Here is a 15,324-nt window from a genome sequence, read left to right as displayed (position 1 = left end):
AACAACAAGTACGAGCCCTAGGGAAGAAGCAAAAGGGAAGGAATATTTTATCTTTAGTAACTGGTCATTTCCATTTTGGAGGCAGTGAAAAAAAAAGAACCATCTGGAGGGTGCTGAATATTCGCTATGTAAACAGTGGCTTGGTTATGAATATATGCATGTATTATTGATATTTATTATTTATAGGATTCCCTAGGTATACATGACACTTCACAAACAGAAAGGAAGACCAAGGTTCCTGCACTTTGATGTTCCCAATATAAATTTGACACAATTCTCAACAGCAACAGAGCACCAGAGATGAGGGTCAGACAAGCAGCTGGGGTGGGGAGGAAGATGCCACTCCTGTGGAAAAGGGCAGTGCACAACTTCTGGAGTAGCAGCTGCTCCTGCTGACAACAGATTGTTTCAGATGACCACCCTCACATATTCATGCCCACTACTTGGAGTTGTAATCCTCCTCTGCAATAAACATATTTTACATTTACTATTTTAATTCTCTGCTCCTTAAGAACACTGCTCCTGAAGTGTCCTGCCTGGAAATCATGCAAAACAAAAGGAACCTTGGTCCAATACCTTTCCTTGCTGTTGTATTCACCTGGGGGTGATGGGACTGTTGGCTTGCTTGAGCTTTGTGGCTCAGGAGCTTCAAATCAGTCAGCTGAAACAAAGAGAGATGTTTTATTGTGCACTTTACCTGATAGTCAAAGTATCTTGAAAGCAAGGAGAAGAGTCCCATCAAGACCCAGGATAATACCTTGTTGTCAGAGTATAATGTCTGACACTGAAGCCAGCTGGGGATGGTGGGAATTTGAGAGTACCCAGACACATGCAGAGGACACTCAGCTTTGCAGGAAGAAATGCCTGTAGCACTTCCCATTCTTTTGTCCTTCCTTTTCTTTTCGCTGTTGGAGGTTTTTTTTATATAGGGTTTTTGCCACAGCATTCAGCCTTTCCTCTGGTGCCAAGCCAGTGTTGTGGGCAATGTTTGATGAAGGGGGCAGACATAGGAAAGGGGTTTGGGTCCTTGGAGGGACACTTCCCACACCATTATGGGGACAGGGCTCAGGAGCACCTTCAGAGTCTGGGAGGTGGAGAAGTGCGTGCACCCCAGCCAGGGACAACAGCCTTGGCCTGAGGTCAGGCCTGTATGTGCCATCCTTCCCGCAACATTCCCTTCCTGCAACACTCCCTTCCCACCTATCATCAGCATCTTCTCTTCCTGCTGTTATGCTCTGCCACACTGAACTTTACTTGACTGCAAAAGCTTACTTCCCAACTCCACCAGCAAGTGTTGATTTTTTTGACAGCTTTCCTTCCACAGCAGGGTGCACCCTAAACTGTGATTTACTGCATTTGTTTCAAACAGGCCTGGTGCGTTGTTGCACAGGCCGGCTGGAACAGCCCCGAGCATCATCAACAACGTGATATCCCAACTCACTGGAAACACCTTGTCCATTTGGTCTTTCTCCTCTGCTCCCGAAATGGTGTTTAGATGTTTATATGACTCCAAAAAGGGGGGAGATAGATAGACTAGGGAAGGGCAGAGAGACACTTAAGGATTTCTGCACAGGATGAGACAATGTTAGTGACTGCTCAGATTTTTGTGGCAAGAGCTCTGTATTCCTTGTTGAGCACCCGTAAGGAGCTGATATCCTGCAGCCACTGGACTCCCTGTTAATCACTGCCACTGTCAGAGAAATGTAGCTGTCATGGCAGCTCCTTGGTTGCAGGAGAAGACACAGTCCCAGGTAACCAGCACCAGCTCAGGTAAAGCACAGAAAAACAAATCAGCTAATGTTTTGAAGGAAGACCTTCTTTGTACCCTAGGCATCAAGTCCTGTTTGAAAAAAAAAATACTGGGAGTTAGATGACACATCTTAGAAAGCAACGGTTTTTTCCCTTTTCTAAATGCACCCTTGGTGCTCACACTGCTGGGTCTGCCTGAGTCTTGGACAACAGCCCCATCTGTGCAGTGGGCTGCTATTCAAGTGTTCAGAAGGTGGGTTTTGTTCTATAGACACAAAACACCTTTTACAGCCTACGCAGCAACACATTCTTCATTTGGAGGCAACTGACCCTTTGTCAAGAAAACTTTCACTCTGTTTTCTGAAGTGCAGGAAATCTGTTTGCTAAAGAACATTGTCATAGTGAAAGGAGGAGAACAAGCCCTTTTGAATAGTGAGGGTCTAGGTGTATTTTTTCCCCTCATTTCCATTTCTCCTCTTCATCCACAGGGCTTATTGACCTTAAAATGTCTCCCTTGAATACAAAGACACAACAAGTTGTGTATATGTCATAGAATCACAGAACCATAGAATGGTTTGGGTTGGAAGAGACCTTCAAGATCATCTAGTTCCAACCGCCCTGCACGGGCAGGAACACCTCCCACTAGATCAGGTTGCTCAGGGCTACCATCCAGCCTGGTCTGGAACACTTCCAGGGATGGGGCTTTCACAGCTTCCCTGGGTAACCTGTTCCACTGTCTCACCACCCTCACACAAAATAATTTCTTCCTAATGTCTAACCTAAATTTCCTCTCTTCCAGTTTTGGTCTATTACCCTTTGTCTTTTCACTACAAACCCCTGTAAAATGTCCCTCCCCAGCTTTCCTGTAGCCCGTTTCAGATACTGGAAGGCAGCTATAAGGTCTCCCCGCAGCCTTCTCTTCTCCAGGCTGAACAGCCCCAACTCTCTCAGCCTGTCTTCATAGGAGAGGTGCTCCAGCCTTTGGATCATCTTCATGGCCCTCCTCTGGGCTCTCTCCATGTCCTTCTTATGTTGGGGGCTCCAGAACTGGACACAGTTCTCCAGATGGGGTCTCACAAGAGGCAACTAAAGGGGGAGAATCTTCTTCCTGGCCCTGCTGGCTACAATTTTTTTGATGCAGCCCAGGACACAGTTGGCTTTCTGGGCTGCACATGCACATTGCTGGCTCATGTTGAGCTTCTCATCCACCATCACCCCCAAGTTCTTCTCGTCCAGACTGTTATTGACCCATTCTTCACCCAGCCTGTACTGGTGCCTGGGGTTACCCTGACTTAGGTGCAGGACCTTGCACTCGGCCTGGTTGAACTTGGCACAGAGGTGATAATGACTGGTCCGTAGTTCCCTGGATCTTCCTTTTGGGTGGCAGATTTTTTGCTCATTTGCTTTAGAACTGTCTGGATTCTTTTTCAATGGTTGCCACTATCTGAATCATAACATGTCTCTGCGCAAATACCTGGTACACCAAAGCGTTACCTCCTAGCTCAGTTTTACACTGAGTGATAAACTGGGAGGCTTGTAATGAGAAAAGAGCAGCTGTATCAGCCTGGGGAAGGCTCAGCACACCAAGGCGGAAGGCTGTATAAAACCACTCCCTTTCTCAACACTGTTCTTGAAGGAAGCAGAAGGAGAAGGCAGGTGAAGATTGGCCAGATGGGAGCTGAAAAAGAGGTTCAGTAGCTTAAGTCATAAATTCAGATACAGCATGTACTTGACAGTGTGCTAAAGTCATGATCATCTGTGAACTGTTTTGTTACCATCTCTTCCCTTGTTAATAAGTGTTCTTCTCACTGAAACCCTGAGCACAACTGATGCAGCACAAATGGCAGCCTAGGTCAAAGTCATTAGAACCCTAAAACTACGTAGTGAACCTGCCAGACCTCAGTGCTGGGTGCCCCTTAGCTCTCAGATACTTGCTCAACAGATACAATATCCCAAGTCCTTCAGCCTTTCTTTCAAGAGTTTCCAAAACACAACCCAAGATAAAATATTGAGGGAATAGGGTGGCTTCATCTAAAGAAGACATCATAGAATCATAGAATGGTTTGCATTGGAAAGGACCTTAAAGATCATTTAGTTCCAAACCCCCTGCATAGGCCGGGACACCTTCCACTAGACCAGGGTGTTCAAAGGCCCATCCAGCCTGACCTTGAACACTTCCAGGGATGAGGCATCCATGACTTCCTTGGGCAACCTGTTCCACTGTCTCACCACCCTCACAGGAAAAAATTCCTTACTAATGTCTAACCTAAATCCACCATCTTCAAGTTTAAAGACATTACCTCTTGTTCCATCATGACATGCCCTTGCAAAGAGTCCCTCCCCAAGTTTCCTGTAGTCCCCCTTCAGGTACTGAAAGACTGCTATAAAGTCCCCCCAGAGCCTTCTCTTCTCCAGGCTGAACAACCCCAACTCTCTCAGCCTGTCTTCATAGGAGAGGAGCTCCAGCTCTCAGATCATCCTCATGGCCCTCCCCTGGACTTGCTTCAACAGCTCCATGTCCTTCCTTTGTTGGAAGGACCAGAACTGTACACAGCACTCCAGGTGGAGTCTCATGAGAGTGGAGTAGAGGGGCAGAATCACTTCACTGGCCCTGCTGGCCATACTTCTTTTGATGCAGCCCAGGATGCAGTTGGCTTTCTGGCCTGTAAGGGCACATTACCATCTCATGTTGAGCTTCTCATCAACCAAAATGCCCAAGTCCTTCTGCTTAGGGCTGTTCTCAATCCATCCTCCACCCCATCTGTATTTGCACTTGGGATTGCCTGATCCAGGTGCAGGACCTTGCACTTGTTGACCACCAGGAAGTTGTCAGGGGCTCACCTCTCAAGCCTGTCAAGGTCCCTCTGGATGGCCTCCTTTCCCCCCAAAGTGTCGACCACAACACACAGCTGGGTGTGGGCAGCAAACTTGCTGCCCGTGTCATCGACAAAGATGTTAGGCAGCACCTGTCCCAATACCAATCCCTGAGGAGCACCACTTGTCACTGGTCCCCATTTGCCCATTTGGACATTGAGCTGTTTTCAAGTATGTAAAAGACTGCAGAGAGGAAAGGATTTATCTGCTCTCTATACCCACTGAGCATGTCATAAGGACTAGGGCCTTAGACTGCTGCAAGGGAATATCAAGTTAAGCAGGACAAAATACTCTGAAAGGATAACAATGAACTGAATGGATTTCCCCAGGGGTGATGGGAAATCCCCATCACCAGAGATCTTTGGGACCTGATTAGATTCTTGTCTGCAAGGGACAGGTGTACTTAGGGCAAGGATAGAGAGGAACTGGGAAAGATGGTTGAGTTGGCCTCTGAAGATGATTTTTCATTCCGAGTAGGAGTTTAACATTAGTTTACTGTTTCAGGAGGATCAAGTCCATCCTGACAGCCTCAGTAGTATAACCCAGATCTGAATGAGGAAAGAACTGAGTTCCCATTTCCTCTCAGTGTTTATGTCTCCCCCAAGGCAGACAGGAAGCTGGTCAGCATAAAGGCAGCTCTACTGCCAACCATGCTACATTTTGAAAGCTAAAGAACTGGAAAAACAAAACAAACAAAAAAACCAACAACGAAACACACAAAAACATCACAAATAAAAACCCCACAAAAATATCATAGGACTTGTGATAATTTAAGGCAAGCAGCACCAGGTTTACCACGGACAGCATTCCTTTCTTCCAAATTATCACAGAAAACAGATTAATTCACTAATTTCAGAGAAAAATCACCATCAAACTGTCTCTTGAATGCAAAAATAATGCAGTCTGAGACAATAAACATTTTGAGTTGGAAGAAATTATACATAATGTGGGATACAATTTGAAGTGAGACCTTGACACATATTAGCCAGGCTATATCAGAGCATGGAGTCAACTGGAAATGTATTTTATTCTGCTTAACATATCTGAGCAGAAGGAACTAGGCAATTTTGCAGCCAAGCTACCAAGACTGTCACCTGCCAGTCATCAGCAAGCGTAGCCCAGGTTATTGAACTAGAAGATGAAAACACCATCTGGCTGGCAACTACATAGACTATGCCTGTGACTTCCTGCTTGCTAAAGGGACACATTGGGAAAGAGTCTAAAGTAGAGAAAGCCCATCCAGATATGTGGCCATAAGGGGAGAGCAGAGTGGTGAGGCTCAGTCACATTAGGGCTGGGTTGAGAGAAAGGGATTGGCTGCAGAATTTCTGGAAAACATCTGCACAGTTGGTAATAAAAACAATAAATTACTCTTACAGGTGTAAGATTAATGAGTGCTCAGCTGTAAAGGTCTTTCAGGGAAAAACATGTAGCATAATCCCCACCATACTGAAAAGACAAGAAAATCCTGACACACGGGTGAAATAATTTACCTGTGACTGAAAAGCAGGATAGGGAAATACTCCATCTCCTGGGTCACAACCAGACTCTGTCCAGGGAAACACTGTCTCCCCAGAGGAGGAAAAGGGAGATACTATTTCTGAGTGCCACACATTCAAGTTCTTTCATTACAGCAGGAGAAAATCAAATTCTCACAGTAAATATTGTTATTTTTTAATGCTTGCTCCAAATTAACTACTGTTCCCATTATTCACTTACTCCCTGTGCTAATCTTCTAATTTACCCATCTCTCTTATCTACACATGCACATGCATAGGCAAATTCATCCCCAGACAACTCCCCCATCCTGCCAACAGCTCATCATATCAACACAACAGCACTGAAAGAGGATTTTTTTTTTACTATATCCTACAATATGAAGCCAGTATTTTGTCAGTGACAAATTATAAGCATCAGTTTAAAGGAACATTTTAATGAGAATGTGGAGGTTAATCTGCTTCACCATTCTTCCTTTGCAATGGAAAACAGTTTCCCTTCTTTTCCCTTCTTTTCCCTTCTTTTCCCTTCTTTTCCCTTCTTTTCCCTTCTTTTCCCTTCTTTTCCCTTCTTTTCCCTTCTTTTCCCTTCCCTTCCCTTCCCTTCCCTTCCCTTCCCTTCCCTTCCCTTCCCTTCCCTTCCCTTCCCTTCCCTTCCCTTCCCTTCCCTTCCCTTCCCTTCCCTTCCCTTCCCTTCCCTTCCCTTCCCTTCCCTTCCCTTCCCTTCCCTTCCCTTCCCTTCCCTTCCCTTCCCTTCCCTTCCCTTCCCTTGGTTACAGCAGTGACACTCCCCACGCAGGCAGGATTAATGCCTTTCATGAGATGCAGTCCCTTCAGTCTCGCAGTCTTTCTTGACATGAAAAGGTTTCTCTCTAATTTGTATTATTTTGATGTAAGCTGTTAAAATATGGCGTAAACACTGTCTGATTATTTAAAGATAAAATCCAAGCTGGGTCACGTATCTCTATTGCACTGCTCAGTCTACTTGAAGTTGATGAGTTGAGGGAATATTGGAGGATTTTTATTCTCAGTAGTCGTGACAGGAGGATGAGGGAGGTGGGAGTGAAAGCTCAATCGGTTCTGAGCAGCTTTCCCTCCAGTTCTGCCAAAGGTGTCTCTGAGTTGTTCGTCACTGCAGATCCAGTGCCTGCAGGCTTGGTTTGCACTTACTTTTATTATTGCCACTGTTTTTCTCAGAAATGTTGAATCATGAAAGTTATCTGGGAGAAAAAGCTATTTCTGATAAAGAGCTCTTGATCTCGATTGGTGTCACCGCCCTTCACACCACTGCACGTGCAGGAGACAACCACAGCCACTGTCTCCTCCAGGCCTCTCTCCCTAGAAACTGAGACATGAAAGACACTTCAATTTTGCTCTGAATTGTCAGGCATAACAGGAGTCTCTCTTGGATAGGCAGAGCCTGTCCCTGTCACCAAGGGGCTGGCCAGTAAGCCTAGGACCTAAGGTTAGGTTAAACACATCTTTCTTTGACTTGATCAAAGACAAGAGTTTGACTGTCTCCAGGGGCAAAGCTGCAGCCCAGCAGCCCTCTTCTCTCCCCTTCTCCTGTCATGGGTGGCTCGTCTGTGGCAGGAGGCAGGGATGCTTCTCATCAGAGCGGGGCGGGTGCAGCACGTAGGTGTGCAGGAGAGCGAGAGGCTGTGTGCAGCGCCTGTGCAGGCAGCACCCGGGCTGCGTGGGTGGGCGGGGGGTGCGGGTGTGCAGCTCTCAGAGGGAAAGTACATGACTGCAAAGCTTCGACCAGCATGTCTTGCTGCCCGGGCACCACCTGCCCAGCCTTTCCCAGCTACCTGCTGTTGTGCAAAGGTGCCCTGCAAACGCAAGGAGGATTTGAATCTGCAGAGACCTGCAAATTTTCCCTTGCCCCAGGTGTTGGTTCCAGCAGAGGCAGCTTTGGGGCTGCAGGAAGTCACACTGAGCCTCACTTTTTCTCTCTCACCCACATTACAGGGAGGAAGAATGCCTGCGGGCTGGAGCAAGCAGGACCTCCCTTCCCACTCCCCTGCTCTCCCCGTGGAACTTGTCAGGACCTCAGACTCCCAAGCACACGCTTCTCCTCCTTAGGGTCCCAGACCGTGTTCAGAGGTAGGAGGAGGACCCGCAGGAGGTGCGAGTGGTGCTGAGGGACAGCTCCGAGTGGTGCTGAGGAGACAACTCCTGGTGGTGCGGAGGGGACGGCTGGCTGGCCGGGCTGGGTCCCGGCACTGGCAGGGACAGGGACAGGGGACAGGGACGGGGGTGGGGACACGGGAAGGGGCAGGGACACAAGGAGGGAGCAGGGATGGGGCCAAGGACGGGGCCGGGACAAGGACAGGGGCAGGGGGAGCGACCGGACACGGACAGAGCCTGGGGAGGGAGAGAACTGGAGAAGAACAGGACTGAGGAGGGAGACAGAGAAGGAGGGAGAGAGAGAGGGAGAAAGGGAGAGGGAGAGGAAGAGGGAGAGGAAAAGGGCTGAAAATCTCAGGTACAGGGAGGGAGGCGGGGCAGCACACAGCAGAGACAGACACAGGGCAGGGACAGAGAGAGGAGGGACAGGGACCAGGCCGAACCGAGCGGGACAGGAAAAGGGCAGGAGGGGAGAGGGAGGGCAGGGCAGACCCCGGGCTGTGCTCCGGCTCGGCTGCCGGGGGGTCTCGGCCCGGCCGGGGGCGGTCGCCGCGGCCGGCGGGAGCGGCGACTCCTCCGGCGCCAGACACGCCGGTGCCGGGCGGCTCCTCGTCGCGCCCGAGGACAAGAAGGCTGCGGGGTGGCGGCGGGCAGCCCCCAGCCCCCCGGGCCACCGGGGCTCTGCAGACACCGCCGAGCCCCTGGGGCTGCCGGCGAGGGGGTGCTCGGGGTACCGAGGCACCCACACCGCCACCCAGCTAGCTCCCCGTTGCGTTGGGTGCCCCGGGCTTTCCTGCGGTCTGGAGATGCAGGCTGAGCCCCTGGGCCGGGGCGGGGGGGCAGCCCCGCAGGCGGAGGTGCGTGGTGCCCGGCCAGAGCCGCGGCTGCGGGGCCAACCCTGCTCGGTAGCCCAGCGCCGCAGGTTGCATCCGGACAGCGCTTGACCTGCTGTTTTGTGCATTTTCTAATTTCCTTCAGAGCAGGGCAGCGGTCATAGAGGCAATCTGTAGATCCATGGCTTTAAAGGATAAATTAGAGCACTGGTTTTGATCCGTATTGCAGTGGATTAGAGCAACCTCTCCCCCCTCCCCTTCTCCCCCCCCCCTCTTCCCCCCCTCCCTTTCAATTCACTCCCCCTTCCTCCAGCACCACCTTTTTTCCTCTCATGCAATACCAAAACTGACCCTGCCTGGCAGAGAGACTCTGCTAGGCGAGCAGAGCGGTGCCCACATCGCCGGCACGCCGCGGGAGCTGGCTGTCCCCTCCAGCCTCTGCAGCCCCTCCGGGGGCATCGCTGCTGCAAGTTCCCCGGAGGCAGGCGCCGGGGCCGGGCTGCCTCCTCCGGGCGCCGGGGAACGGTCGCTGCCCACGGGCTGTCCCCTTGTCCCGGCCCGACCGGGGCCGTGGGGCGGCGGCGAGGGAGAGCGGGCCCCCGGAGGGCATTTCCTGGAGCCAGCGAGGCCGGACCCGGCAGGAAATGGAAGGATGAAGTGTGCAGCCGGAGCGGTGATGTTCCTTCTCTCCTTGCTTTCCCCTGCAGGAACGTAATCCGCAATGCTAATTCTCAGGTTGCTCAATGTTGTCGCTCCAGCCTACTTCTTGTGCATCTCCCTAGTGACCTTCGTCCTCCAGATCTTTGTCTTCATCCCCAGCATGTTCAGAGACCCTTCCACCACCCCACTTTTCTCTCCTGCTCTGCTGCATGGGGCCCTCTTCCTTTTCCTCTCAGCTAATGCCCTGGGCAACTACATCCTTGTGATCCAGAACACCCCCGAGGACTTGGGCAAGGGCTTAAACTTGGGCGAAGGTGCTGAAGTGGTGGCAGACTGGCTGGATGGAAGCAGGTCCCCTGGCTCAGCCTTGCCCAGCACTCACTTCTGTAGACTGTGTGCCAGAGTCACCCAGAGGCATGACCACCACTGTTTCTTCACAGGGAACTGCATCGGGAGCAAGAACATGCGAAACTTTATCATGTTCTGCCTCTACACCTCCCTGGCTTGCCTCGACTCCCTGGTGGCAGGCATGGCTTACATTTCTGCTGCACTCTCCATGTCCTTTGCGAACCCGCTGGCCTTCCTCACCCTTCTGCCTCACTCCATCAGCCAGTTCTTCTCAGGTAAGGACTCCTCCTTGGAGATAAGGAGCGTCTTTCTCCTCCAGGGCTCTTGCAACTGGGGGGGGACATGACCTTCTTTGGATAGGTGTGTGTGTGGGGAGCAGTGGTGAAATGGGAAGAAACTGAAAAGTGCAAGAGGGAGAATTGGCTGACAATCTTCGTAAAAGGCTTGGCTTCACTTGAAATACAGGCTGTAACCCACTCCAGGTTACCGTGACATCCCTATTCCTAGTGCATTGCACTCTGGAAAATGCCCCATAACCAGCTTGCTGCTGATAGAACAGGGCTATGTGTTATGCAGGGGGTGTGTTGCAATCACAGAGAGAAGATGGATTTCACTCGTACTGCAGGTGAGGGGAATCTTTTTCATCTCCTATAGGCAGTTGGAAGGGCTGTAGGTTTTCATATCCTGCAAGTCTGCAGGTTCCATATATCCCAGCAGAAATATTGTCTTCCAGGTCCACTCACCCCCTCTACTGTCACCCACCTGCTGGCAGCACAGACTTACTGAGATCTTGACATCTTTCTAGCACAGGAAAACTGGGGTTCAGGCAAGAGAAACCAGGAGAGCAGTAAATGTGACATGACTAGCCACCTCTCTTGTGACCCCAGTCTGGGACAAAGGTCCACATAGAACCAGGAGAAATTCTCTGTGCCAGCTCTTTGCAAGAGCTCCACACCAAAAGCAAATTTCTCTTTCTAATTGTCCCCATCCTTACCCTGCCTTCTGCTTCTCCCCTTTCCCCTTGTCTCCCTGTCTTTCCAAAAATCTCCACAACTCTTCCCCCTCCTGATTCTGCTCATATAACTCTTCCTCTGCTCTTCCAGTGTTGACTCTCCACCTTTCCATGCACCCTCAAACTCACCAAGCTCAACCCTTTCTCTTTCCAAACCCAAGAGCTAGATGAGACCTGGCCTCAGAGAATGAACTAGGCAGGCAGCCTAGACTGTTAATCTGCCCTGAAAGCAACTGCAGAAATATACCATTTTCCCCTCTATGCACCTCAAGCCTCACACACTTAGATCATCTTTTGTTAGACTAAAATAGGTATCCCATATATTTTAGCTTTTCAGATTCAGCTGAGCTCAGTAAAAAGGGCCCAGACTTTGTTCTGGCTCATGCACCATCAACAGAAGTGTTAATTGGGATCGGAGTGTGGAGTCTCGACTGCTTGGGATATAGGAGCCAGAGAGGACCGAGCTTGCCTTTCATATTCTGGGCTGGGTTTGCAGGGTTGCCATTTGAAAACAAACAAATATGACTCTACTTTGCAAATTAGCAGATTTGTCATGGTAATCACTGAGAGACAATAAACATGAAATTGTACTATGACATTTTTATGGAGTCATTTTACCAAGTAGAAGAAGTTTTGTAACTATTGTTACACAAGCTTCACCAGCATCAAAAACGCTGGGAATGATTTTCCCCCATGCCTAAGCTTTCCTTAGCACAGCAGCCTGGGAGGGGGAGCAGGGATGTAGGAGGAGATTATCAAGGAATTAGTTCTCTCTGTGACTCTGTGGGCACATCTGCACTGAGCTTGGTCATGGCATATGTTTGAAGAGCTATAAAGTGCTCTGGTGTCAGCAACTGCAGTGCCAAAGACATCTTGTGGGCACTGTTTGAGTGGGACAGAATGGGGCTGGATTCAGGGCTGGGAGCTGGGACCCGTATCATCCTTGAGAGGCAACAGCTCCCAGCAGCTCCCACAAAACCTCTAGCTCATCTGGGTTGAGAACTGCTGCCTCATACAGCAATATATGGGTGCATGGTGTCTTGGTTGCTTGGGAGGAAAGGCCTACTGGGTTTCTACCAGCTAGGAAGAATTTCAGTTGGCTTGTTCTGCCCACGCTGTGCTCGGGCACAGATTGTAGGATCTGACCCAGAGTCTATAATTTCAGCCTGCGATTCAGCTTTTCTGGCATAGATAATGTATGGCAATAAGCTTGAGATCACACCAGGTCAGTTAGAGCAAAAATGAATCCGAGACTAAAATGGACTGTAGTGATGAGGGACAACTGGAGAGTACTTTTGTAAATGCAGGTCAGATTGGATCCACAGAATAAATTATAGAAAATGCTTTATGTGGGTAACCTTAAGAAAAGGTTGAAAAAATCACATATCTGGAAAGCAGGGCTCAGAGATGCTTGATATTTGTGAGAGGAAACAAGGGTAATTACTTTCTTTATGGTGAATTTCAGCAGCTCACAGAAAGAAACAAAGCTTACAGCCACCTTGCAAAGTCTTTACAGAAAATAGCTGTATTTCTCTACATCCCATCTAAATATCAGCTGTAGGAAAGAAAAAAGTCTGTCATGTTCCGGTCCAGCAAAAGAGGGGCAGAGAAGACCACATCTGGCTCTGGGCTTCCTACCTGATAGGTTAAGTTAATCCAACAGAATTGGTATGAGGATTTGTCACCACCCTACGGGGCTTGCTCTTCCCTTGCTGTATTGCATATGAAGCCCACTGAGCTGAACGGGATCTAACGAGAAGGGAAAGATGACATCGCGTTTAGGAAGAAATCTGAATGACTCCTGTGCCTTTTTCAAATGAGGACAATCTCTGAAAGCTTGAGGCTGTATTCAGTGTCCTTACAAATCATCCTCAGAGGGGTCTGCTGGCTGAGCCCAAAGCTTGACCTGATGGTCATGGGTCAGCCCCAATCTCTCACTTATAGCACTGCCAGCTGGAGAAGCTGGGATTCACAGATTGCAAAACCAGGTGACACCATCTACTCTGGCCTTCTGTATAAGAGAAGCAAGAGACACTTATCCAGACACCTTAGTATTGAGCTTAAAACCTGAAGTGGCCATGTACTTGTTTTAGGCAGCATGCCTCTGCTGTCCATGCAATCCCTGCTCTGGCAGGATTGCTCTTGCAGGGCCTTAGAATGACCAGAGCTTTCACCTGCTCCAGCCTATCTGCCTCACAGTCTTCCAGAGGGACAGGAGTATATGAGAGTTTTTTCATTTTTAAACCTTGCAGGAACCAGTGAGATGATATTGGCTATTTATACCAGAACTGACACATATAATTTTCTTTGTGTGCCTGTGTGTAAATATGGGTGTTTAATAATATACTGATATACACAAAATATGTGTGTACACATTCATATGCCCACACAGAGAGTATTATTTTAAGGGGTTTAGATCTGCCTACACACTGAAAGGTCACTCAGTGATACCTGCTATTATACTAATATTTTCCAGAAAGAGTTCTAAAATCATTACAGAGAAAAGGGGCCACAAAATAGTTTTATTTAAATACATTCAGCACAAATATATACTACAAAAACTGTTGATTTAGGAGCTTCAGACCTACAAAGTATCTTGAGTATTCTAGCAGCAGCTTTACAAAAGGAATGTGGTTGCATTTTGGGAAGTTTTGTTTCTGTTTCTTGCATTCATATGAAAATTGCCTTTGCCTGATGGTAGAAAACTAATTACTTATTTATCTTTTATTTTTTAACTTATTATATATATATGGAGAAAGAGAGAGATATGAGACAGAGAGAGAGAGAGAGAAATCCCACTTCTTTTTGCCTAGTATTAATGCACACAGTAAGGCTTCTGGAAGCAACTACATGCTGTAGGACCCACATCTCTTTTCAAAAGGAACTTAGAATCTTAGATTCAGTGTGATGAGCAGGTAGAACCTTAAATAAATTAACCATTATTCAAAAGACTGCTGAAGTCTTACATGTTTTACTTCTGGATGAATTTACCCCTGCAATCTAGATCCTCACATTAAAAGCAAAGGGAGAAGTATTTGGAGACTATTATCATTTTAGTATTTCCCCAGCAGGGCCCGTTGCATCGGATGGTACAAAGGAAACAAATTTATGCAGAACAACCAGCCTGTCTTGCTTCTAACTCCCCACCTGTGGCCATAGAATACAGACAGCTCATTGGTTCTTGGGCCTGAGTATTACACTGGCATGTGAGGTGTGTCTAAACTCTTTCTTTTATTGTCTCTCCCCACCCCCCACCTGACTCTTGGTATGCAGGAGCTCTCCTTAGCTCTGAGATGTTTGTCATCCTCATGCTCTACCTCTGGCTCGGGATTGGACTGGCCTGTGCCGGCTTCTGCTGCCACCAGATGCTGCTGATCCTGCGTGGGCAGACACGGTACCAGCTGCGGAAAGGGATGGTGGTGAGAGCCCGGCCCTGGAGGGAGAACCTGCAAGAGGTCTTTGGCAAGAGGTGGCTGCTAGGACTTCTCATCCCTGTGCGAAATGTGGGAAGTGACTACCGTAGGCAGAAGGAGAAATAAAATCCCGGGGCATGTGTGTGCATTCCATGCACACAACACCTCCCCTGTTCTCTCCCACTGTATCCTGGATCACTAAAGACCTGGGCTACTCCATCTTTCAGGATTGCAGCCTCTGTGGGAGGAAAGGACTCTCTATCTAACAGAATAGATTTAGCATATTAACAAGGAGATCACAAACCATGTAGATGAAGAGACACTGCAGCTTAGTAGTCACATCACTGCACCTGTGAACTAGCAGAAAAATTAGTCAGACCCTCCTGCAGCTTCCTGCCTGACTCCTCCAGCCTCCAGCCCCAGTAGCTACCCCATATAGTCTCTAACAAATTGCAGCAGGAGCTTTCAGAAGGCCTGGGCTGTTGTGGTAGACTGCAAAAATGTGTCCCTCTTTGGGAGGGTTTTACAGGGTGCTTTTTTGGTTGTTATATACTTGAGGTAACTTCACAGCACTGAGAATCCTCTAGTGACTGAACTGCAATGCAATCAAGCTGCCCTGGGAGCAGGCTATGCACATAGCTAATGTAGCACATAAACCTCTCCACAGGCTAGAAAATTAGGAAGAAAACAATCAGAAATTCAGAATTTCTCATTTCTGTTCTTGATCTGCTCCCTATGCAATGATATGTCAGGACTGTAGCTCTGCTTCTTATTTTTAGCAGTCCTTTGCCCAATGACACAGCCCAGGC

The 15,324-nt window shown here is 48.6% G+C and overlaps 1 protein-coding gene across 1 annotated transcript; it reads left to right on the top strand.

Annotated features, from left to right (window-relative positions):
* The first annotated feature begins 9,673 nt into the window (after nucleotides 1–9,673).
* Nucleotides 9,674–14,860, top strand: ZDHHC22 (zinc finger DHHC-type palmitoyltransferase 22). Its single transcript, XM_051621696.1, has 2 exons — nucleotides 9,674–10,365; nucleotides 14,376–14,860. The coding sequence occupies exons 1-2, from the start codon at nucleotides 9,804–9,806 to the stop codon at nucleotides 14,639–14,641; spliced, it is 828 nt and encodes a 275-aa protein (XP_051477656.1). The 5' UTR covers nucleotides 9,674–9,803; the 3' UTR covers nucleotides 14,642–14,860.
* The last annotated feature ends 464 nt before the right edge of the window (nucleotides 14,861–15,324 follow it).

This window comes from Apus apus, chromosome 5 (assembly GCF_020740795.1).
Source record: "Apus apus isolate bApuApu2 chromosome 5, bApuApu2.pri.cur, whole genome shotgun sequence".
Classification (NCBI taxonomy): domain Eukaryota; kingdom Metazoa; phylum Chordata; class Aves; order Apodiformes; family Apodidae; genus Apus; species Apus apus.
This window is presented reverse-complemented; position numbering and strand designations above follow the sequence as displayed.

Excerpts from the sequence above, each read along its gene's own strand:
- ZDHHC22 (XM_051621696.1), top strand. The coding sequence starts at position 9,804 with ATGCTAATTCTCAGGTTGCTCAATGTTGTCGCTCCAGCCTACTTCTTG. Across the intron at positions 10,366-14,375 it reads CATCAGCCAGTTCTTCTCAG|GAGCTCTCCTTAGCTCTGAG; the intron begins GTAAGGACTCCT and ends CTTGGTATGCAG.